Genomic DNA, 24896 nt, shown 5'->3' on the forward strand with positions numbered 1-24896 from the left:
CGCTGTGCCGCTCTGGGCGGCGCCGCTCCCGCCCCGCTGGCCCGCATCCCTCCCGTTCCAGATCCTTCTGGAAGGGCAGCGCCGCCCCAGCCCTGCCGGAAAGAGCCGAGGCGGCGCCGGGGCCGGGCGGGCTCCCCGCCGGCGGCGCCTGCGCACGGCGGGCCCGCTGCCGGTTGGTGCCGGCGCTCCGCAGTGGGGGAGCGGCGGGCGCGGAGCCCCTGTGCCGGTCCCAGCGCCAGAGCCAGCGCCGGGCGCAGCCATGTCCGTGGTGGGCATCGACCTCGGCTTCCTCAACTGCTACATCGGCGTGGCGCGGAGCGGCGGCATCGAGACCATCGCCAACGAGTACAGCGACCGCTGCACGCCGTGAGTAGCGGCGCGCCCGCGCCCCGCCCGCCGGCGTCCCCCCGCGGGATCCCCGGCGCGGCGGTGCCGGCAGAGCCGGGAGGCGGCACAGAGCGCCTTGCCGGGAACAGCGGGGTGTGTGCCGGCGTGCCCTTGAAATCCCTGCCGGAGGAGCCCGGGGCGGTGCGCTGCTCGCAGGGCTCCCGGGCAGCCGGGGATACCCCTGGAGTGAGCGTGTTTGCCCGGCTCCGGATGGGCTGCCAGGGCTGGGAGCGTTCCCATTAGCAATCGCACGAGTGGTGGCGAGACTGAGGAGGAGGAGGAGGAGGTTGATTCAGCGGCGCGATGAGTTTTTCCCTTTTTTTGGAGCTGTTGGTGCTCGCAGCGCATCTGCCGGCCCTGGCATAGCGAGGTCTGGCGGGGAACGGGGGGGCACCGGGCAGCGGCCGTGATGATGGGAGACGCAAGAGGAGGTGGAGATATTGCTCCTCTGTTTCTATGGGATACGTCTAGGATTTTTTAGAGCTCCATCTGTGCATAATTTGGAAGGAGGATTCAGGGATTCGTGTAACACTCATGAAAATCGGGGGTTGGATGGTGCTTCTGTTTTTACAAAGGGGCTCGGAGCCAACAGGGAAAGCTGTTCCTGCTGTGCCAGACTGTAGTAAGTTCGGGGAAATGCAGGTTCGCTTTCTAAAAAGTTGGTTTTTAAAAGTACAAAGAAGTTGGCCGAAGAGCATGCCGTCTGTTTTAATGGGAGTACTCTTGAAAATTCTGTTTGCTGTTTAGAAAAATGTGCTTCTCATATGAGCTCTGAGGAAGTAATTATCCTTGTGCACCAGATATGCAGTGAGAACTGAAATTCTCTGGCCTTTCAAATGCAAAGTATCCCATGAAATTGTTGCCCAGAGAATCCTCAGGCAGCTGCAGTTTCCTTCTCCCTTTTGATGAAGAGCACTTGTGATTTTTAGCTCTTTTTGGAGTGTGTTCTGTGCAGGTAGGCTTACCTGCATTCGATATTTTTCACAGTAGTGTCTGATTAACTGTACTTTCAAGATACTTGCAAAGTGATTGTGAAAGAGGTTCAAGTTAGCAATTACAGCATCTGGCGTGCACATACACTTAAAGGCAGTGCCTGTCACATTTTAAGTGACATTTTCATTGACCTTTTGTGTCTCAGAATGTGGTAATACAAGAGATCTTGAGGAACATTTTTTCTAGTGTTACTGTCTTGAGAGAAATCAAACAAAGGTGAATAAATATGTAACAGGTTATTGCTGTTATGTAAGTTTCTCATAGTAGCTAAATCTTTACTTCAAGTGATACAGACAGATCTAATTCTTCAATCATCAGAACTTCCCTTATTGCACATAGTAAATGAACTTATTTGAATGTGGACTTATTTAAATGAACTTATTCCTGTGGAGGTGCTCGCATCATGCAGGTGCTTGAGTTAGCTATTAGTTAATTACATTCTGTAATCCAGTGTCAGTACAACTATGTATCATCCTGGCGGCTTTAGCACAAGCATTTTACAAAGAAGGGAAAAAGACCCTGCCAATAAGCCTTGCATTTCAGTAAAACCTGGATATTTCCTGGCTTTTGGCCTTGTATCTCTTTGAAAACTGAGACTTGATTTCTCCTGGCTGTTGAGCACATTTCCAGTGCTTCTGGCACGTTAAGCTCATGGCAAATGGTCCTTTCAGGTGCCTCTGCCTCACCCTCTGTGGTTTTGTGGGAAAACAAGGCCGTTGCTGATAGCTCATAACTTACTTCACACCAGGTGTGATTAATGTGATCACATGCTGTAATTGAGATGATGTAATAAGGAATCTTGGAAACGACTGAATTTTCTGAGGCCAAGGAGGGCACATATTTATTTTTTTGGCATCTCTGCTTCCCAGCTGCAGGAGGGAAAATCCATCCATCCCCTGTGCTGGAAGTAATTGAAATAACCCGTGGCAGGAGCTGTGCTGGCTCTGAGCTGCTCCTGCGTGGGGTGATGTGCAGGTTGTGCTGGCTGTGAGCAGAGGTAGAATTCCTGCCCTGGAAAGGTGTGATGCAATAGCATTCGTTTGTAAATAATTTGCTTGCCTTGGAAATTGCTCGTTTGTCTCAGTTCCCGTAATTATCACAAGGAGGAATTGGGGAGCTGTAGGATTGTAAGAGTTGTTTGTGCAAGCTGAACAAAATGTAGGGAGATGCCTGGTGTGTTTGCAGCAGTTGAACCTGGAGGAGGTTTTGGATATCACAGAGAAGAGGTTGCTAGAAAATCCTGCCAAATTGCAGTGCCCCCAGTGATGGAGGGCAAGCAGGAAGCAGTGTGCTGGAGTAACCTTTGTGCATTAAACAATTACATTTGAGCTGTGTGAAATCCGAGTGTCTCTGTTCCCCCTGAGTGGCCCTGGCCAGATCTGCCTTTTGGGGCAGAGTTGTATTTCAGGTCTGTGATGCAAAGGTGCATTTAGTACCTTCCAGAACAGGAAAGAACATTTCCAGAGGCAGTGCTGAGAGGCCAGATGGTGGCTGGGCTCTGAGGCAGCCCTTTGCTGATCCAGGGGGTGTTGGGGGTGGCCTGGAAGCTGCAGGGAGCTGTGGATTAGAGCAGTGCCTGGCAGGGAGCTGTCCCCAGGTCTCTCCATCCCTTGGTGCCCATTCACAGTAAGGACCCGGGAGCATTTCGCAGCTCGTTCAGCTCCCGTGGTTTGTGGGGTTTTAATTGTTGTTTTAGGGTTGTTGCTGAGGGCTTTCAGGGTGTGAATGTGGCCCTGTGAGACTCAAGGGTGGTAGAGATGAGAGATCCTGGCTGGTAAAGGTCTGGGGTTTGACTGAGGTCTCTCAGGCTTCTGAGGTTCTAACCTGTGACCCAGAAGGAACTATCAGTGCCTTTCCTTCCTGATAAGAACTGTGGAACAACAGTTCAGCTTTCACAGAATTCCTTAAATGCAATTAAAATGGCAACACTTGCAGTTGCTTGTTTCTAAGCTAATTTACAAAATAACTAGAATTCCACTTCAGCTTCTGGTGCTTCATGCAGTAATGCTGTTATTTAATACATCCATGTCCTGCTGCTTGAATTTTTGTGAGTGTTCTAAAATACCACATAAATATTTTATAATGTTTTCTTTTAAAGCAGAATTTTTCATTTTTTCTTTTCTTTGTTTTTTTTTTTTTGTTTTTTTTTTTTTTTGTTTTGTTTTTTTTTTCTTAGAGCATGTATATCTTTAGGATCCAAGACCCGAGCCATCGGGAATGCAGCAAAGAGCCAGGTAAATGGATCAAAAACTTTTTTTGACCTGTAAACAAGTTCATCTTGGAGAAGATTGTCTTGTAGTCGTTTATTTTGATAGCTTGAAGTATTGTGTTCGCTGGGATTTGTTTGTTTTGGTTCTTTCTTTGGTTGAAAGGCTGTTCTGAAAATGACTACGTTAAAAAACTGGTGAGAGAAGAGGTGTGGGGAGGCTTTACATCCAGATGGGATCTGAATTAGAGGAGAACTTTAAAGGAAGGGAAATGTGTTAATTTGTTGAAGGTTCATTTAAGGTTAATGTAGGTAATAACTTCATTAGTTCCTGCAGGCAGCCACTCCAACAATATAGCATCTTAAATATTTCATGCTGTATCAAAAGCTCCTCTAAAATAAAAAGTACAGTGAAAATTGATGGCAGCAAGTTAATGGATATTACAGAGAGAAGAAAATATGAATTTTTCTAATAGGGGCCATAGATTAAAAAGTAGGTGATTCTTTCACTCTCCTCACACTTTGCTTTTCGGTGAATGTGTGGGGCTCAACACATGTCAGTGTGTGCATTAAGCCCAACAGGAAAAATTCCTTTCAGAACAGTCCTCTGTATCAGAATGTCATGGGTAATGAAAATATCTTTGCCACAGATCATCACAAATGTAAAAAATGCAGTCCATGGCTTCAAAAAACTGCATGGAAGAGCGTTTGAAGATCCTTACATCCAAGCTGAGAGGGCCAAACTTCCCTATGAGCTTCAGAAGATGCCAAATGGCTCTGTAGGAGTAAAGGTGGGTGAGAGCTTTGGGAGGAATCTCTCTGGTGGCAGAGATGAGCACTTTGGGCCCTTGTCACTTAACTTCCTCTGTGGTCAGTTCCATTTTCCTTTAGGAAATCTGAAATTTAGAAAATCTGAAATTTAGAAATCTAAAAATTTAGAAATGATGAGATTTAGAAAATTGCTGTGTCTCTAAATAAGTCTGTACCTTCTCCAAGATGTCCATTGAGGCTTCCCATCAATCATAATAATTTTCCTTAGTCACATTAGCTTTTCACTTGGCCTTACTAGGTTTATCTTCAAATCTGTGTAATTACAGTGTGAGATTATTAGTTCCCATCAGACATGCAGAGGCCAAGTGTCAGGAAAACAACATAATGCTCTGAATATGAAATTTGAACAAGTTAGCTTTAATTTGCTTCCAAACTAAATGGCAGGAGTGCTTGGGATTGCTGGAGAGATAATAGCTTGTTAGGAATTCAGGACACAGAACCTCCCATGGAGGCTGAGGATTCAGCCACGTTTCCTGAGCAGGGCAGGAATGTTGGCATTGCCTGGTTTACACCTTCCCTGCCTCCTGTGCTTGAGTGACTGTTGCAGGAAGCAAATGTTCCTTGGGATTGCTCCAAAACTTTTATTTTTAGCCTGTGTTATAGCACAATGTGATCCTACTTATATTATGTTCTTTTTTTTTTTTTGCTGCCTTTTTTTTTTAATTCAAAATACACAAGCAGCAGAAATACTGTATCATTGTGAATAATCCCTTGAGATAACTGAGGTGTTAATCTTCCCACAAGAAAGAAAAACCCCAAACTGAACTGTTGAAGATTTGTTGTAGGGAGCACAGATCAATAGAAAGAGAGTTACTTGTGTCTAGAGCCTGGTGTTCAGTGGGTCTCAGTGCTCAACATTATGAATAATAGTCCATTATTATGAATGAATAATTCATAATAATTATTATGAAGTTGCACATCTTGAGAGCAAGGTTGGGGTGATTGGTCACAGAATCCCAACTCTCTGTTTCAGGTGAGGTACCTGGATGAGGAGAGACTGTTTGCAGTGGAACAGATCACAGGAATGCTGCTGGCCAAGCTGAAGGAGACTTCAGAAAGTGCTTTGAAGAAACCAGTGGCTGACTGTGTGATTTCGGTAAGTTGTGTATATTAATTGCAGATTTGTGCAAGCGAGGGCCATTTATACCATGGTAAGAGGTTCAAGTAGCAGATAGAAATCATATCCCCAAAAATGGGCCTTTGTGGCAGGTTTTCCAAATGAGAACGCTTCTTGAAGCATGTGTGAGGAGATGAAAAGGTTGTTCAATCCAGAGTGTATTTTCAGACAGGACACAGTGCTTCAGCTGATGCAGTCTGTCTGTCTCCAAGGCTACAGACAGTATTTCTGATTACTGTAGCTCTTGTTACAAATGGGAGCTGTCCTAGGTGTAAGCATTTCCTCCTTGCTTCCAAAGAACCTTCCCAAATTCTTGAGTTTCTTTCTGGTTGCATGGGTGAACACTGTTGTATTTGAGAGTTGCCTGAATTAGGGCTCTGGTGGTCATGCTGATAATGTGACACCCCCAAACCACTTGGCTTTGTTTGAAAAACTTGTTTTATTTTGTTGGATCCACAGTTCTGTGTCTGCTTTCCACATGGTGTTTGTTTGCTGGCCCTGCTGGGAAGTTTGGGCAGGAAGGATTGCAGTTATCCCTTCTCTGTCAGGCACAGCCATGGGAACTGGAGAGCTGTGTGCTTGAGCTGTTCAAAAACCTGCTTTGATCTTTTTCCTTGCTTCCTTAAGCTGGGAGAATACCTCCCACACACCCAGGCATCCTTGGCAATGCCCCACAGTGGTAGCCAACAAAACACACAACAAAATGGAGCTCTGCTCAAGAGGCTGCTGAAGAGGTGCCAGCTGATTGCAGCCAGATCCTGAATGGGCTCTGATGGTGCTGGGGCTATTTTTGGTGGCACTGAGCCTTGCAGCACACTGTAAGCTGCCACTGATAGCTGAGAAAGGGATGCAGGTTCAAGCTGGATTCCAGCAGTGCTTCTGCCACTGACTTGCTGAGGGGCTCTGTGTGGATATTTGTTGGGTTGGCTTTGTCCTGCACAAGTGTTTGCAGAAACTGGTGATGATTTTAAGGTGAAAGACTCATTCAAACAATCTAAGAAAACATTTTCAGGATTTTCTTTTTGCTTGTTAAAATCTGCTTTATTTAAAACAGCCCTGGATGCAACTTCATTTTTGTCATATTTTGAATTTTTAATTAAAATATGCATTAAAATAAATTTGCTAGCTGTTTTATTCAGACAGCCTTAATAATTTGAGGCTAGCTTATAACAGTTTCTTGTGGTAATGACATTTATAGGATAGCTTGATGGGCAGGTCTGACTACTCTAAATTAAAAAATCCATATCCTGTAATATCCAATGTCATTATTTTTGGAAACAGGTCCCGAGTTTCTTCACTGATGCTGAAAGAAGGTCTGTAATGGCAGCTGCACAGATTGCAGGATTAAATTGTCTGAAGCTGATGAATGAAACTACAGCAGGTAAAGGGCCAGGACTTTTTTTTGTCCTTTGAGGCTGTTGAATGTGAGTGTGATGACACCCTGCTCTTACACAATTGGGAGCTTGGGAGAGAGCTGTCCAGGCTAGTACTGCCCATTCCAGTTTGGGAACTGGAAACACTGCAGTGAGCTGGCGTGCAGCACTTGGGAGGCACCATGAGAGCTGGGGTTTGCTGACCTGAGCACACTCACACTTGGGAATGGCTTTGGAAATAAAACCTGGGGTCTGTGCTTAAAGTGGTGGCAGTCCTGTCTGCTGGAGCAATGGCACAACTGTTTCTATAAAGGAATTTACTCCTCTCTTCTGGTTTTGGTGAATTCTAAGGTAGAGCATAGAAATACATAACACTTCATGGAGACTAAAGTTGGAGCTGCTTAAAGTAGTAATTTTTATTTTTCTTGATTCTCTTTGCTTTTAGAAAGTCTGAAAAAGCTTTCCAAACTAGTGCTGGTTGTGAAAGCACAGATTTGTGTAAATGAATCTTACAAAACATTTCTGTGACGGTGTTCAGGGGTCTTAGGATGAAGATGTGACTCCATGTTTCAGAAGACTTGATTTATTATTTTATGATATATATTATATTAAAACTAAAAGAATAGAAGAAAGGATTTCATCAGAAGGCTAGCTAGGAATAGAAAAAGAAAGACTATAACAGAGGCTTGTGGGTTAGACAGAGTCCAACCCAGCTGACTGATTGGCCATGAATTAGAAACAACCACATGAGACCAATCATAGATGCACCTGTTGCATTCCACAGCAGCAGATAATCAATAGTGTAATTGTTAATAAACAAAATGTAATTGTTTACATTTTGTTCCTGAGGCCTCTCAGCTTCTCAGGAGAAAAAAATACTAAGGAAAGGATTTTTCAGAAAATATCATGGCTACACATTTCCTTTATCTCTTGGGCATGCTTGAATGTTTCAAAGCTAGAACATTTCAAGGAAGAGGTGTAGGCATGAGTCTTAATCTGTGCAGTTTCACAGATTGCTTGGCTACAAGCAGAATAGAATACAGGGGGAGTCTTTATTAGTGTAAACCTTCATATCTTTTTCTCTAGTCAATGAAAAATGTGTTTTCAACACAATTTTGATTTTTTAATAAGAGTTGTGAAGGTCTTTAGGAAGGGTGAACATGGGCAGTGTCTGTCTCTTGGTGGTGTTTTAATGCATGGTCTGCAGCTGTGTGTGCCTTCCCCTTACCTGCCATGGGTTGATGTTTTCCAGTTGCATTAGCCTATGGAATATACAAGCAAGATCTGCCAGCCTTGGAAGAGAAGCCAAGAAATGTGGTCTTTGTAGATATGGGGCATTCTGCATATCAGGTTTCCATCTGTGCTTTTAACAAGGGAAAACTGAAGGTAATCTTTAAGTTGTACATTAAAAGCCTGAAGTATTTAAAATTCAAAATACTGCTCTGTGGAAAGATTAGCTGTTAAAAAATAAGTGTCTATAGAAAATATTTTTTAAATGTGAAATACAGAACCTTTCTGTTACATTTTGGCTATTTCATCAAATCAGTTTTTGTAAAATGCAGAAGTGTAGCATCCTGAAATGTGTTTTGGAAAGTGCTTGATCATTAAGGACACTGCACAGTTTTTGTGTCGTGTCCCTGAAATATTTGCATATTCAGGGAGCTTCTTAAGTGTTGCAGTTGTGCAGCTAACTCACTTATGGGAGACTCTTTAACTGCCTTGAGTCACTGTGAGATGTTGGGGGGTTTGTTTGTGCCATCCATGACAGTTCAAAGTGTAAATCCAGTGGGAAGTGAAGCAGAGCTGCACAGTCTTTGCCTCCTGGTTTGGAGACTTTTTTGTCTGTGACCTACTAAAGGCTGAGTGCTTTTGTGGGCCTGTCTGTGGTAGCCAAATGCCCTCTGAAGCTGTGTGGAGGGCAATGATGGCACTTCTTACTTTGCTGAGTAAATGACACAGCACAAACCCTGTCTGATAACTTCTGATCTCGTTCTTTGACTTCTGCCAGGTCTTGGCCACTACCTTTGACCCTTTCGTAGGTGGCAGGAATTTTGATGAGGCTTTGGTAGATTACTTCTCTGAAGAATTTAGGACAAAATACAAGCTGAATGTCAAGGAGAACCCCCGAGCCCTGCTGCGATTGTACCAGGAGTGTGAGAAGCTCAAGAAGCTGATGAGCGCCAACGCCTCCGACCTTCCGCTCAACATCGAGTGCTTCATGAATGACCTGGATGTCTCCAGTAAGATGAACAGGTACTGGCTCTTGTTCCCTCTCTGGGCCAGGGGTTGTGGTCTCTGAGCAGCCTGGTAACACCAACACTCTCCCTGCCCTGCAGAGCTCAGTTCGAGCAGCTGTGTGCTGCCCTTCTGGCCAGAGTGGAGCCTCCTCTAAGAGCAGCCATGGATCAAGCCAGTAAGTGCAAGTTACTTGAGGTGCTGCTAGTAAGCCACTCATTGCTGATCTCCTTAATGATTATCTTTTCAATGTATTTTTGTATTTATTAGAATTGCAAAGCTAAATACTGAAAAGTTAAATGTAAGTTCCATTCATATGCTTGCCATGAATGCATGACCCCATTCCTGCCTCATTTAGTGCACATGCTACTCTGCAGCCTTGGTTATTGACCCTCATTCACCCTGTGTCATGGAAAAGGTTGGCACTCTGAATTTATTAAAAAAAACACCAAATAACCAAACCAAAATGATGATGGTAAAATATATTATTCTTTACTGCAACCTTCTGGCCAGCCTGTTCCATGTGGTACTTACATGTCCTCACTGACCTGGTAATTTGGCAGTATATTCTTAAATTGAATTACCTGAAGCATGTGCCAATAACAAAGTAATTTTTTTTTTTTTTTTGCCTAATGTAGTGTAAAGGAGAGAAGTAGACTTTAACAGGGAAGGTTTTACCCCCAATTCCAGCACCTACAACTGAAAGGGAAGAATTGTGCTGGTCTTGTGACTTGGCTCGATAGCAAATACAGGAATTAAAAACCTGAGTAACTGCTGAGCAGAGCTGTTCAAGGACTGACAATTGTTTGAGATGACTTCATACACATATCCTGATTCCAGAATCAGCAAGTTAACCTTCAAGCACAATGTGCTATTTTTTACATATATTGGCTTTAAATGTTTTCTTTTCTCTTCTGGCAAGCAAATTCAGCCAAATATAAAATGAGATCTATTTGGGTTTCATTGTGTTGGGTTTTTGAGAGAGGTGAGATAATGTCCAGTAGTGCAGAAGACCCAGTTTCACCTTTCTGAGTTCATGCAGAGCAGAAAGGAGATGCACATGGACAATACACTTTAAAGAACAGCTGTTCTCATTGATGCTTGGCTTCTGCATTTCAGGTTTGTGCAACTAGAAAACCTTGTAGCCTACAGGAGGGACAAAGAGTTTTAAAGATCTTTTCAGCCATGAAATACATTCAGCACTTGTCACAGTGTATAGATAATAAGAGAACTTTTATCTTTTTTTCTCTGCTTTTTTTTTGTCCAAAGATAGCTTTCTGATACCTTGATGATAACTTAAGGGCATGCCCTCTCTTTTCTAGAACTTCAGCGTGAAGATATCTACAGTATAGAAATAGTAGGTGGGGCTACTAGAATTCCAGCAGTGAAGGAACAGATCTCTAACTTTTTCTGTAAAGAGATAAGCACCACGCTAAATGCTGATGAAGCTGTTGCAAGAGGCTGTGCCTTGCAGGTATAGTTCCTGAAATAAAACTTTAATATTGCTTCTTTAACAAAATGTACTAATGAAATCCAGCTAACCACAAGCAAAAGGTACTGCAGCTGAGACAAGATGTGGAGTCTTACTTGTTCTTGCACTAACTGGAATTCTGTTACATTCATTACTATGCTGTGTCATGTTAGAAGGACAGGCTTGTTAAAAAGACCTGTTAAATTTGAGAACCCAAATTCTGCTGTTCCACTTCTGTGTTGTCACTTGGAACCTTCACTGACAATCACTATAATACCTATTAATTTAGTTAAGTCTTTCAGTTCAATTAACTCTAGGAAGTTTCTGTTAAAAAAATATGTCTGTGATAAGCAGGACCTCCATATGATAAGTATTAATTCTTGTACTTGCTATTTATTTGATTACATGGATATAACACATTTTTGGTCTCTTTTTTTTCCCTAGTGTGCAATTCTTTCTCCAGCTTTTAAAGTGCGTGAGTTTTCCATCACAGATGTTGTTCCTTACTCTATAACATTGAGATGGAAATCATCTTACGAAGAAGGAACAGGGTAAGTTGGACAGTGCCTACAAAACAATGTGTGTTTCAATATAAAGAGAAATGTTGAAATTCTAATTTTCTTTTTTAGCATTTTGCCTTTTGGGTTCCAATTACTGCTTAACAATTGGAAATACAGTTAATTAAAATGCTGGGTTGAAGTTTCCTAATTTTTAATAAGTGTGACATAAAATGCAGAGTCCAGCTTTGAGACCCAGAGGCCTTCAACCTCCAACTCTTGTTAAAAACTGACTTAAACCAAATTACTCAGTTGCTTGGTCAGCAGGACTGCTGATTGTTAACACACCTTGACTTTGATTATCCATGAAGTTATGCTCAGAGGTTTAATGGTATCTAATGTTTATTGCTGTAGGGAGTGTGAAGTCTTCAGTAAGAACCATGCTGCTCCATTCTCAAAAGTAATTACCTTCCACAAGAAGGAGCCTTTTGACTTGGAAGCTTATTATACCCATCCACATGAAGTGCCTTATCCTGATTCCAGAATAGGTAAGGACAAGGGAATAAAACCCCCATCCCTAGCTCCTTTTGATATGGGAAAAAGTGGTTCTCCTCTCTTGTGAGATCTGTTACTTCCATATTTTCTAGCTTAGGTTCTTTAGAAAGGCTCAGCACAGGCTTCTTGGTTTAAGTGTAGTGAGCAAACCATGTTGACATCTCTGTTTGACATGCCTAAAAAAAATTCTGCATTCATCCTTTTGTCTATCTTTACAATTACTGAATGCTTCAAAATAAGTAGGCACAAAGAGTTTAGTGCTCTATTGTCTGGTTCTTTTAGTCTCTATAAAATTGATTGGGATCTTATGTGCCTGCCAGCCTGTATTTTTCAAAGAAATTGGATCAAAGGAGCTGTTGCCTGTCTGGACAGATAACTTGTCTCATGCTATCTGTCATGTCTCTTTCTGTTAATCTGAGAATATAAAATATAGGTGTTTCCTCAGTTTAAGCACCTGTAGTATAGTCTAAAGAATTAGATGGCATAAATAAGTGTCTTGTTAGCTAATGCTACTTTTTTTGCAGTTATTAGTACACTTCTTTAATTCATTGTTTTATTCACTGATTCATGAATCAGGTGCAAATTTGCTGCTACCTGTTTGGCTGTCTATGCAAGAAATCTGTGGTGCTGAGGAAGAAACATTCTCCTTTATATGTGCACATCATCTACACTTAAATATTCAACAAGTTGCAAAATAAATTATCAACCCCACTGCTTTCAGAAACCTTGCTAAGCACTGTTCATTTTCTGGAAAGTGTAGTGCAGTCATGTTATGAAATTTAAGCAGTATATTTTATCTCTGTTAACGTTTTATTTTTCAGTGTGAAGTTTGAGTTACGTGGACAAAAGAAACCATTTGAGATGAAATCAGAGTAGTTTCTCTAGTGTGGTGGTTACAGAAGGCAACAGAGAAGTAGAACACCTAGTAAAGTACTGTCTTTTTTTTATGAATACAGATAAAGCAGATTTATCAGTGAACTGATAATAATTGGGGAACCAGCTTTTAGTTTATCTACCTGCAGCTTAAATTGTAGGATTGTCAGCTAAGTAGTAAGTTTCCAAACAGTGAACTTGCTGTTTAAATTAACACCCTTTAAGAAATGTGTTTGGGGTTTTTTCCCCTCTTTTTCTGCACTTTGGGACAACAATTAAAGCCATTCCTGTCGTTCCCAAGGGCGTTTCACTATTCAGAACGTGAGTCCCCAGCACGACGGCGACAACTCCAAGGTGAAGGTGAAAGTGCGAGTCAACATCCACGGGCTGTTCAGCGTGGCCAGCGCCTCCATCATCGAGAAGCTGAGCGTGGAGGGCGAGCACAACGACACCCCCATGGACACCGAGTCTGCAAGTAAGAACCAAGGCAGAGATGAGGAGCTGGTATGTAAAGCTTGTAAACGTCTTCACTGTCATTGTGGCAACAATGAGAGCCGATAATTGCAGGGTAAATGGCCCTGCTTGGCTTCTCGTGGTTACTGCTGCTCCACCCTTCAATTACTTCTTTGGTTATGTAATTGCTTGAGTGTGGCAATAGGAACAAAGAATGGGAAAACGGATTCTAAAAAAAGTCACAAAGTAGTTTTTGCATTGTTCTTTATCATCTCTCGACTAGTCTTTAGTGTTTCTAGCAAAAGGCAGAGAGATCTGTTGACAAATTAATTCTAAAGGTTTTTCCTCACAAAGTATATTTTCAATGAGTAAAAAAATCTATGGAATTTCTCTATCCATGGAAAACTGCACTGCCTCCTTGAAATAGCTCCCAGTGGGGTGCAGCTGTGCCCCCTTGCAGTGCAGAGTTGAGGTCTGGGTGCCCCTTTGGAGCTGGAAACAGCTACACCAGCCCTGGCCCTGACAGCCTTTCTCCTAGGATTTGGCCTTAGCTTCTCCCACCTTAGTTGGATATTCTACAGGAATTAGAGCAAATGGTTACACAGCTAGCATTACATAATTGGTATAAGCAACTTCTTGAACGCTACGCTGCTTTCCAGGAATGTGGGCATATTTGAAATGCTGAGCATGGTGCAGCTCCATACATGATGTTGGTGATCAAGTGAGCCAAGGTTGGAAGTGCTGGAGCTGGCATTTAGTGTAAGAGGCACGTGGAGCATACTGGGAGTGTGCTGAATTCAGTGTGAGAGTAGTTGCCTCCATGCTCAGGCTTTCCATTTGTAGCACTTCTTTCATCTAACACATCTTCTGTTTCACGATGGTGCTTGTCAGCAATTACCTTTCAGTATTGAGGATCATCCCCTCGACTCTGAGGAGGAGGTTTGTCTTGCCTGTGTGTCCTGTTATCCCCTCTTTAGCTGTTTCCTGTAGGCAAAGCAGCTCCTTCCAGTTGTTGGCTTTTCTGTGTGAACAGTAAGAACAGCAAATCAAGATTTAGCTACCACTTTTTTGTTACTCTCAGGTGACAAAACTTTAAATTTGGTAGAAGTAGTCTTCTTGTTCTCCACTTTGAACTGCAACATAGGCACCTGTGCTAGAGTTTGAAATCCTTAAACAATTGTTCTTATTATTTTTCAGAACTAGTAGTAAATTATTCTACATTCATATGTAGTTTGTGAATCCAGAAATATTAATTCCTTGTAATGGAGGCAATCTTGGACCTTTCAGACCTTAGCTACAGCATGTTGGTTATTAATGCTCTGGATCTCTGAGCATTAGAATCATCCTGAAAACACCAGGCTTACTCATTACTCTGTCATTAAAAGTGCTTTTGAGTGATGACATGGAGCTGTATTACTTAAACCAAGTGATCTGCACTGGTAATTTACCAATCAGATTGTTAAAGTTAGAATAAGGCAAAAGTGATAAACTTACTGAAAAATTGAAGTGAGGCTCTCTTTATTTTGGGTGGCAAGGAGGGAAGATAGTTGCTCATATACTCCCAAGAGGCTACTTTGGGATTAAAAGAAATAGCTACAGAAAAATTACTTTAAAAAATTAACTACAGAAGCTAATTATAATTGATTTCACTGCCTTTTGAGACAGATGCAGGTAATAACTGCACTGATTAAATGACTTCTGCTTTGGGTTGCAAGCTTTAAAGTTGAAGTCAGAAATGACAGAAGGTCAAAGTTCTGGCTGTTCCATAGAGAATCCATTGTTGTTTCCTGTATTGGTGGTGTGTTGCTAGAATGTTCTTTGATTTCATTTTATATGTTTTTGTTTCTAATTTCAAGTGAGTATTCACAAGGCTTAGTGTAATTATTTAATGGGGGCAGACAGCAACATCAAGCAACAGAGTAGAATTTTCATTTAATTTGAAAGTTATAAATACAAATACTACATCAAAATGCCTGTTTAAACATGGTGAACCATAAATTTTAAAGATTGATTGTGAAGTTTGTATGTTGTGTGGGATTTACTGCAGTTGACATCAGTCCTCAATCTTACAGCAAACCTTTGCATTCAGTTATGTAACTCTCTGCAGGATAAAATGCAGGTTGATCAAGAAGAGGGTGTGCAGAAAAGTCAAGCTGAACAACAGAACCAGGCAGATGAGGAGACTGAAAATGCTGGAAATGAAACAAAGGTTTGTATTCAGTGTTGATAGGACATTTTTAGCCCAGTATTCTCACACTTAACTGATTGTGCTAGTTGGAAAACATGGGACTGTGTTTAGAAGACAGCTGTACTGAAATGGGTAAGTCAGGAATCCTTCCATAGCACTTTAAATTTTCAACATGATTAAGACTTTGAAGTAGGTTTTTAACCTGGTTTTCTAATGAAGATGGAATTTAGGGAGGTTAGGAAACATTGTGAAGAATAATATGCAGTGCTTTAAGCTTTTGAACAAGTTTACTTAATGGTTCTTTAAAGAAATTCATTTCACCTGTTTGGTTCCAAACTAAGGTTAATAGTGATTTTGAATACAGAGAAATAATTAGGTGCTTAATTTACATAATATTAATTTGTAGCTGTCTTAACTAGTTTCATTTGTCTTTCTATTTTGGTCATAAATGTAATAATATTTAAGATTCCTGGAAGTTTCTTAGTAGTGTCACTCTTTTCACAGGCTGCTTCTGGAGAAAAGCAAGATCATCCCTCCCAGCCAAAGGCTAAAACAAAAGTTAAGAGTATTGACCTCCCTATACAGGCAAGCCTCTGTAGGCAGCTGGGACAAGATCTGATCAATTCCTATATAGAAAATGAGGTAAGCAGCATAAAGAGGTGACTGCTCAAATTCATGTCACTGTAAATAAGTATCTAAAAAATATTTGCAATCATTGACTTAGCTAATTTAGAATTCTTTGGAAAGTTGCCCATAATTGTAACAGATTTTGGTTGTGGTTTTGGTTTTTGTTGAAATGTCTCAATTTCTCTGGATTTAGCCCATTCTGGTTGTACTTGTAGTGATGACTTAGACAGAGGTGAACATTTTTATCAGTAATTGTGAATTATCAGGCCTTTGCCAGCTTCTCTGGTGCAGTTTGAAGAGCAGTCACTAAGCTTGACACTTCAAAACGCTTTCAGTTTTCAGTGTGCCTTTCTCCACCCTAGGGGAAGATGATGATGCAAGACAAGCTGGAGAAGGAACGAAATGATGCTAAGAATGCTGTTGAAGAATATGTGTATGAATTCAGAGACAAGCTGTGTGGAGCCTTTGAGAAATTCATCACTGAAGAAGTAAGACCTGTTTATACATTTCAACTGCTGGGAAAAGTTCCTTTGTGTGGATAAATTTTGAGTGTGTGTTCTGTGGAGGCTGCAGGGGTCTCTTGGACTAGTTTTGGAATAGGAGATGGCTTCAGTGAAGTTCAGGTTAATGTTTACACCTGACATTTGACTTGCAGAGTTCTTTACTGCCTGAGAAGCTCCTCAGTGGCAAGGAAGGGTCAGGGATGCAGGCAGAAAGTGAAAACCCTATGGTCAGCATAGGAAAGTAGGCTCTGAATGGCATGAGTGGGTAGGAGTAAGAAGGAAATGAACAGATAATATGGAACACTTTTCAGAGGTGCATGGACTGCCTTAAATACCCTCAGGACTGATTTTGTAACTGTGGTAAACTTCACCTGCAAATCACATGAGCAGGGTTGTCCTGCCTCTCTCATCACTGTAAAATCTTGGCTTTGAAGTCTGGTAATTACTGTTTTCCTTCACTCTCACTTGGAATGTTTTAAGCTGATGAAGCAGTCCTTTTTTGAGTAGGGTGGGTTTGTGCCAGGGACAGATGTCTCATTTGATGTGTTCCTTTCTGACTTGGAGTGTCCATAATTTGCTTTGTAGGACTCAAACAAGCTGACCTTGATGTTGGAGGACACAGAAAACTGGCTTTATGAAGATGGAGAGGACCAGCCAAAACAAGTATACATGGATAAGCTTCAGGAATTAAAAGTAAGGTTTTAAGTTGTTTTCTAGAAAACTCATATTTAGAACTAAAAATGCAGTTTAATGTGAGTTGTGTTCCTAATTTGAAGATGGTTGAAATGAAGCAGACTGTCACTACTGGTAATAGATTTAATTGCTCTGGGAATTTTCTGTCAGGCTTCTTACAGTCTGCAAGAGGCTTCTGAGTAGTTTGACTGCACTCCTGGGTAATGAGAATTATGTTCCAGAATATATATTCTGTTTTCCCTGTTCTCAGTGATCTTCTTTAGATGTACAGTAAGACCAACTTTTGAGTCTAATATCCACCAATAAAGGCTCTGGGGTGCTTTAACAGTAGCTTCCATTATATCATTTGTTTATTGATTGACAAATGCTTCAGATTTGAAGGATCTGATGGGGAAAATGAGTTCTGATGAATAACTACCTACTTTATTGGAAGTTGAAGTATGTGTCTAGCCCTTGGGTTCCAGCTGTTTACTCTCCAGTCACATTTCCTCAAGGGGAGGAATAATTAATGGAAACAGTAGATCCAGGCAACTGCCTGGATTCGAGAGAAGGAAAAAGCAAACAGTGGATAAAATTAGATTTTTTCAGATTAACTACTTAAAAATTAAACCATCCCTTAAAGCCTCACTGGTTTCTGTTCCAAATGTTCTTTTTGCAAAAAACAGCAAAATGCCAAGCCTAGGAAGAACAGTCACTATTCCTGGGTTTAACCTTCTGCTTTTTTTTGGTTTTGTTGTTGGACTAAAGCAATATGCAAAGACTTGGCTCTTTGAAGGGGTGAGAAAAGGAGTTGAAGGCAGCGTTCCTTCCCATGCTGCATTGTATTCTTAGAGCAGACTAAAGGAAATATGTGTTTTGTAAAGATCTTTGTGCTTATTATTCCAGAAATTTGGACAGCCTATCCAGGAAAGATGCATAGAACATGAAGAGAGACCAAAAGTTCTAAATGAACTGGGGAAGAAGATTCAGCTCCTTATGAAAGCAGTAGAAGCATACAAAAATAAGGTAAAGCCAGATGCTTTAGCTACTCAATGATTGTAGGTGTTTTGAGTTTGGCTGTAGAGTCTTTTGTGTTTAAATAAATCCTGTAAAGCTGCTGTAGAGTCTTTTAAATAAATCCTGTAAAGTTGCCTCTTGCTCTGCTTTTTTCAGCATTGCTAGCAGAAAGAGCTGCTTCATGAGAACATAAGTCAGAGGTTTTTGTGTTTTTATGGTGGCTGGTACCACCTGCAATGGATCTCTGAACTTACAGCTGTTACCAGTGTTTCTGTAACTTCAAAGATTAACTTAATTGGGTGAGCAGCATATTTTAATTGGTGGTACAAATACCTCTCTCTCTCTCTCTCTCTCCTTAGGATGAAAAATATGACCACCTAGATCCTGCTGAGATGGAGAAAGTTGAAAAATACATTAATGAGGCTATGAATTGGTTGAACAGCAAAATGAATGCCCAGAACAAACTCAGTCTAACTCAGGATCCAGTCGTCAAAGTGGCAGAAATACTAGCAAAATCGAAGGTAAAAAATAATAATTGTACTTGTTGCATTCTAATCAGTTTTTCCTGAACCAGATTTTAGCCTAGATCTGAGCTAGAATTATACATCTACAGATTTATACAGAGAGGGCAGCAGTTAGAGCACTCTTCAGTGCTGGCTCTTGATTTACAGTAGTAACTTTGCACAAGCCTTTTTAAAATACCCTGGATTACAGCACCAGGTTTCTACAGAATGGGTTGTCATATACAGGTTTGTAGCAAATCAGAATCTCTTCAGGTGGTGAAAGGGTTTTTTTTAACTTTCTAGACTTTGCAGAATAGAGAAGTCTGGTCCTTGACAATGACCTTGACAATGACATTCCAGGCCCCTAGGTGTTGCGGTGTTGTGAGGGTCCCCAGGACAAGGGGAGAAATGAGAATTGACTCCAAGTTCTCAGAAGGCTGATAATCGATGCGATACACGATACGATATATGATATACGATATGATATTAAAATTATAAACTATAGTAAAGAGAAAGGAGACATCAGAAGGCTAGACAAGAATTATAATAAAAACCTGTGACCGACTCAGAGTCCAAGAGAGCTGGCTGTGATTGGCCAATAATTAAAAACAATTCACATGCTGGGTAAATAATTCTCCAAGTCACATTCCAGAGGAGCAAACATGGAGAAGCTGAAGCTTCCCAGCTTCCCAGGAGAAGAAATCCTGGTGAAGGGATTTTTCATAAACTATCATGGTGACAGTAGGGACAGTACAAATGAGAGGCAGTGTAGCTGGGTGCAGTTGCTGTGCCACCAAATGACCTTGCTGTCTCATTGTGTCACACCCAGGAGTTGGACAGCTTCTGTAACCCCATTCTGTCCAAGCCCAAGCCGAAGATAGAAGCTCCCAGTGAGGGGCAGGCCAAAGCTAACGGGGAGCACAACGGGCCCGTGAACGGACAGAGCGCTGCCGAAAGCAAGCCCGAAGCAGCCAAGGACAACCCCCAGCAGACCAAACCCCCCGGGGAGATGGAAGTGGACTAAACCTTGCATTTCTTTTACTTCATTAAAATAGTGCAAGTAACCACAGGGTCCATTCTTTTTGTCTGGTACACACCTCAGATGTTCAGTTATTCTTAGCCAAACTTCTGTCATTTGTTGCTGAGTAGTTTTGAAAGTGTTTTATATTAAGTACACCTCTGATGTTCATTTCCACTGATGCTGCTTATGTGGAGCTTTAGCCAAATGTAGATTGTATAAGTCAGTTGAAGCTTTCCAATATATTTTATATCAAACATACAGAATTGATATATAAATGGCAACAATCTACCTTATTTAAAGCTTTTATTGTGGATAAACCTCAGCTCCTTTATTCAGGAAAGGATACTGTATTGCACTACTGATGCTCAAGTGTAGATCTAATCGCATCTTTATTTTGGAAAAATATTGGAATCGAAGTGGCAAAACCTGTCACTTCAAGCACTGACCTTTTCTAGTTATTGTATTGTTATAATTTAAATATTAAATAGAGGTTAGTTGGCATACCAGTCCATCTTGTTGATGTACCATGAGAATTGTAAGGTCTTTTTCATAGGAATTAATCTGAGCTTAAGCGTTTTTTGGGTTCCCATGCCACTACCAGTGTTCACTGCAGACTGCTCCAGCCCCGTGGCTCTGCTGGGTGCTGGAATCCCTGGGCTCTGCACATTGCTGTACGTGCCCTGCTGAGCTTAGGACAGGGTGGTGCTGGTGAGAACAGCATGACAGGGGACAACATTCATGGCCTGCTGCGTAGCTTTCCCTTGAAAATGTCTTATTGCACATGGAACTATTGACACTTCTTTTGTTTTGAGTTCAATTTTCATCTGATTGTATCTCATCCTGGGGAGGAGAAGCAACAGAAACAGTGCTGTGCAAACTGGGTATCAGCACCCTGATTTTGAGGTGGCTTAAATGCTGTTTGGTGCAAACTTGAAAGAAATGCTGAGAGCTTCTTTAAGCCTTGATGCTCAGCACGTAAATTTTTTGGTCAAGGACCAAAACAAAAGAGTTTAAAAACTGGATATTATTACCCCAAAGGTGGAATCTACCTGATGAATTTGCATAGCTTACCACTTAGCTTTGGTCATTTAGCTCTCTAATGAAAGTGTCTGCAATATATTACACAATAGAATCACTGTTTTCTTTGATGTGTTAAAGGTTGTCAAGGTCCAGTCTATGTCCCAAATATATTCCAAATGCTTCTGTCAGTCACTGAGGTGCTGCAGCACTTGCTAAAGCCAGTCAGTATTGACTTCAAAACTCTTCTGTTACCAGAATGGCAATGAGCTAGTCCAAGTATGAAAAGTTGTTTCTTTACCTAGCATAAGAAACTAAAATAAGTTGCAGTGTGATGCTTCAGTGACTTGAAGTCTGTCCCAGAAAGAAATTCAGATGTTAACCAGGCACTCCTGCAGTGGTTCTCCCATAAGAGGTGTTGCTGTTGTAAACAAGTGAAGAGCCACAATCTTGTTTCTGGCATTTTATCTTCAGCCATGCCCTTCATCCTCTACCACTGCTCATGTTATGAAAAGTAACTGATGACCCCTGGGAGAGGTGAATTCAACTCTCTCATACCTTCACAGAAAAAGGAAGCAACATTCATGGCTGTACAGAAATCTGCCAGACTAGTTCAAGTGCTGGAATTGTATCTTTGTGACTGACCTCAAGTGACTGAGATGCTCTACTTTGCTCTCTTCCATGCGATCAGTGTGGATGGTCTGACACTGTAAGTTGACATGTTTCATGTCCTTGAACAAGAACTGAGTGACTTTGAGAGCTGTTCTGCAGCTCCTCTGTGACCTCAGTCCTGAGTTCTGCCACGGTGGTCACCCCTCTGATGCTGAGGGGTGACAGTCCTGCAGCATCAGCTGTCCTTTCAGTCAGCCTGGGCTGGCTTGGGTCCTGTAGGCTTTTAACACCATTTATATCCTAATGGCTTTTACCACAGCAGTGTAATGAGCAGCATTCTCAAGTACTGGCTTCCTAAAATCCAGCTGCACAGTAATTTGTCTAGGTAGACTTCTTGGTAGCTGTGGTAGAAGAGCACAAAGCTGCGGAAATGTCCGGTGTCAGCTCTCCAGTAGCTAAAGGCTCCTGTGCAGTAACAGTGTGTCCTCTGCTCATGGCCATCAGATGCTTAATACCACATCACAGATGTCTGAGGCAGTGCTTAGGATAAAGGCTAGAATAATTCTGAATTCTGCACGCTTAAAAGCAGATATGGTTCAGACAAACAGCTGTAGTCAAGTTTTCTTACTAGAATAGAAAGTTTTTTTGCTGTGCATCTGGTCTGTCTCTAGATCCCTCTGAAGAGGAGTGCTGCCCACAGAAGCTGGCTCTGAGGTCCATGTTAGGAATCCCATTTGGGATGGCAGAGTTGATCTTTCCACAGCCAGGTTCACATTAATACATGACTTGCTCATATGTAATCTGGTTCCTGTTACAAAGAGGGGATTTTACCAGGACAGATTTAAGTACTTAGACACTATGCACAACTTGTGGTTTTGTGTGTCACACTCAATGAGCAAGGTCCCTCTGCCTCCCCTGACAGCACCAGAGTGAGTGTCTTGTCAACACAAAGTTTTGGTAGAGAACCAGCAGCAGTCTGCTGCTCTGCATCTTGTCTATTGTAACAGCAAGTATTTCTTGATAATGTCTTACTTGAAACTTTCTGCTGAGGGAAAGATACATTTCTAATATTTGAAAATGTTCCCTCAATGTCCCACAAAAAGAAAAAAAGGAAGCAACACTATCTTTGTAAAGGCAGTAAAGTTTGGTTAAAAAACAAAAGTTTTGTAAATCAGGTTCTGAAGTGTCATGTAAAGATCTAGTTAGAAACCAGCAGAGATACATTGGTTCATTTTACCAAGGAAGCAAGAGCTTCCTTCTTTCCTTTAAAGAGGACTCATTCTCTCCTGTGTGGAGCATTAATGGACTTGCTCAAGAAAGGACTTCAACATTTATTTGTTTTAAATTTCTTTACTAAACTAAGTTTAGTGTAGAACTGATTCATGAGTTCCTTTCCACTTTTATTATTATGGTACTTTAGACACCAAGGAGTTTCTTTGAACTTAAGATTTAACATAAACACTCAAGTTGGGGTTTTATGCTCTTCTTTCTTGAAGCTGCTGCTTCATGACAAAACACCCCTTGATTGTGAATGAAGGATTTGATTTTGTATGTCTGAATCTGAACTAAGACTCCTCTCCCTTGCTGGCAGTGTCCTTGCACTGATTGATCACTGCCTTTGGGGCATGCTTGCAGAGCAGTGAGCAGCTGGTCCTGAATGCTCAGGGGCAGTGGGGAAACACCCAGCCTGAATTCCACAAGCTGTAGGGGAATTCAGAGCAAGGGGGAAGCAGTGCAGTGTCTGCAGTGCAGCTCCAGCATTCTGGACACCTTGGGGTCTGAGGGATGGAGATTTTGTTTCTTCCACCTACAAGTGGAAGCTGTTAAGGTAAAGCATCCAATCTGTGTGTTGATGAGACTTCTTTGTATCTTCAACATTTGAAATTCCTTAATGTTTTGCTACATTTCTGTGTGCTGAACTCCAGTCTCTCCTACAGATGGCTAAGAACAGTTCTCAAATACTCCATATTTAAGTGGGGGTTTTCTTGTAAGGATTGTGTAAGTGTAATTTCAGGAAACAAGCAAGGAGCTGGCAGAAGGGTTTTCTTCCCTATTATTTTTTGACACTGGTGTGAAAAATGAACAGCCTTAACAAACGTTGGAATCTACACTTGTCAGAGCTCTGGGTTTCCATGCCTGTCAGTTAAGCAATGCTGGCACCCAAAACACAAAGCCATGTTGCAAAGATGCTGCATTTGCTGGTTCAAAGCACCTGCCCAGCTGCTGTAGGAAAAGAAGTGAAATTCAATTCCCATAGACTCAGCCATCACTAAGCTCATTCCTCAAAACAGGGCTCCTCATTGCTGTGTAATCACACTGTAAGACTTCCCCACTTCTGGGAGCCCTTCTCAAGTGAAGCTGAGATGCCCAAACTTGAGTTGTGGGCTGGTATAAGGTCTGCCTGCTAAGGATGCTTATATTAATTGCCACTAGCTGTGAGTTTATTAACTGGATGGAGGAATATTTTGTTGCCTCTTGCACTTCTGCTACTCTTAGGTTTTCTCATCTTCCAGGCACCAGGAGACAGAAACTCTCCAAAGAGGTGGTAAAAAACATGTTGCTTAACAAAAGGCGTTAATGCCTCATAAATTATAATTTCAGCTCCTAAGATAGCAGTTGGAGTATAAACACAAGCTCTTAAAAGTGTGTGGTGGCTGACTCCTAGCTGAATTCTTCATTTTCTGCACTTGAAATTTGAAGACTTCAACCACTTACTACACATGTAAATAACAGTGAAAACAACTAAATGTGACTGTTGGCACTGTAGAATACTAAACCAGGAATGTGCTTGATGTGACTTGCTTGATACAGCTGCTAAACTTTGGTTTCCTTCTCTTTCCTGGTCAGAAGGAAATGCATAAAACAATGAAAACCAGGAAGCATTGCAATGAAATCCATCAAGAATAATTTTTAACAAAAATGCAATTAAGAGCTACACCCACCAGCCACCTCTACCAAGTGTGAAATAGTTTAATTAAATTGATCAGAAAAGGTGGTAGACCCTGAATGTTGCAGTGCTTGGAAAAGTTTCTTTCCATAGTTGATAACCATAACTCCAGGGGATAAGGGGGGAGGAGATGGGAGCATCAGAATTTCAAGCAGTGTTTAAGTATAGAAAATGTTTACCATGTATGTAAATGGGATCCTTAGTAGTGACAGATCATGTGCAAATTGACAAGACTTGGATTTATTTTTGAATGGCAATACAGATTGTCAAGGTTGTGTATAATTATAATAAATATATAAACAGCTACTTGAACCAGAAATGACCACACAAGACCTCATTTTTGCATCAATGTTCTTAAAGTAGCTTTGTCTGATGTTGTGGGTTGATACAACTGGAGTTTGTCCAAAAGGCCACAGGTAAGATAAAGGCATTTTTGGTGCCTCACCTGTCCTGTTGTTGTTTCTCTCACCTTTTTTGGCCCAGGCTGCTGCAGCTCAATCACAGCACTGCTTTGCTTCTGTGGAACTGCAGTTATTTTCACAGCTGCCATCACATCTCTGTGTTCGGATAAACACAAATTCCCAAGTTGCCAGAAATTCATGAATTACTTACTGCAACATACAAGTTCCAGGTAGTTTTCCTGTGCCTTGAACTGAAATTGATGGCTTTGGGCACAGCTGATTCTCTGAGCAGATGCAGAGCAGCAACCTGTGGCATTCCTCCAGGAATTTTTCAATGTGCTAGCAGTGTAACAGGAATCCCTGTGTCCTCCATCAGGATGCAATGACTGTAGAATTC

General features: G+C 41.6%; 1 protein-coding gene across 2 annotated transcripts; it reads left to right on the plus strand.

The window, feature by feature from the left end:
* Positions 1-169: 169 nt before the first annotated feature.
* HSPA4L (heat shock protein family A (Hsp70) member 4 like) lies at positions 170-24417 on the plus strand. Of its 2 annotated transcripts, none has more exons than XM_058023840.1 (19): positions 170-366; positions 3557-3614; positions 4237-4377; positions 5391-5513; positions 6816-6915; positions 8160-8293; positions 8916-9160; positions 9244-9320; positions 10465-10616; positions 11058-11164; positions 11525-11658; positions 12840-13042; positions 15099-15200; positions 15684-15821; positions 16169-16294; positions 16895-17002; positions 17888-18007; positions 18358-18519; positions 19331-24417. In XM_058023840.1, exons 1-19 carry the CDS (start codon positions 260-262, stop codon positions 19523-19525), a joined length of 2532 nt encoding a protein of 843 aa, XP_057879823.1. In that variant the 5' UTR covers positions 170-259; the 3' UTR covers positions 19526-24417. The 2 variants fall into 2 exon arrangements, with proteins under 2 accessions (XP_057879823.1, XP_057879824.1); XM_058023841.1 differs by lacking the exon at positions 170-366 and adding an exon at positions 1951-3490 and having other exon boundaries at positions 3541-3614.
* The last annotated feature ends 479 nt before the right edge of the window (positions 24418-24896 follow it).

This window comes from Melospiza georgiana, chromosome 5 (assembly GCF_028018845.1).
Source record: "Melospiza georgiana isolate bMelGeo1 chromosome 5, bMelGeo1.pri, whole genome shotgun sequence".
In the NCBI taxonomy this organism is placed as follows: domain Eukaryota; kingdom Metazoa; phylum Chordata; class Aves; order Passeriformes; family Passerellidae; genus Melospiza; species Melospiza georgiana.

Coding starts and splice junctions, on each gene's coding strand:
- HSPA4L (XM_058023841.1), top strand. CDS start 3,289: ATGCAATTAAAATGGCAACACTTGCAGTTGCTTGTTTCTAAGCTAATT. Junction 15,201..15,683: donor ATGCTGGAAATGAAACAAAG/GTTTGTATTCAG, acceptor CTCTTTTCACAG/GCTGCTTCTGGAGAAAAGCA. Junction 18,520..19,330: donor AAATACTAGCAAAATCGAAG/GTAAAAAATAAT, acceptor TGTCACACCCAG/GAGTTGGACAGCTTCTGTAA.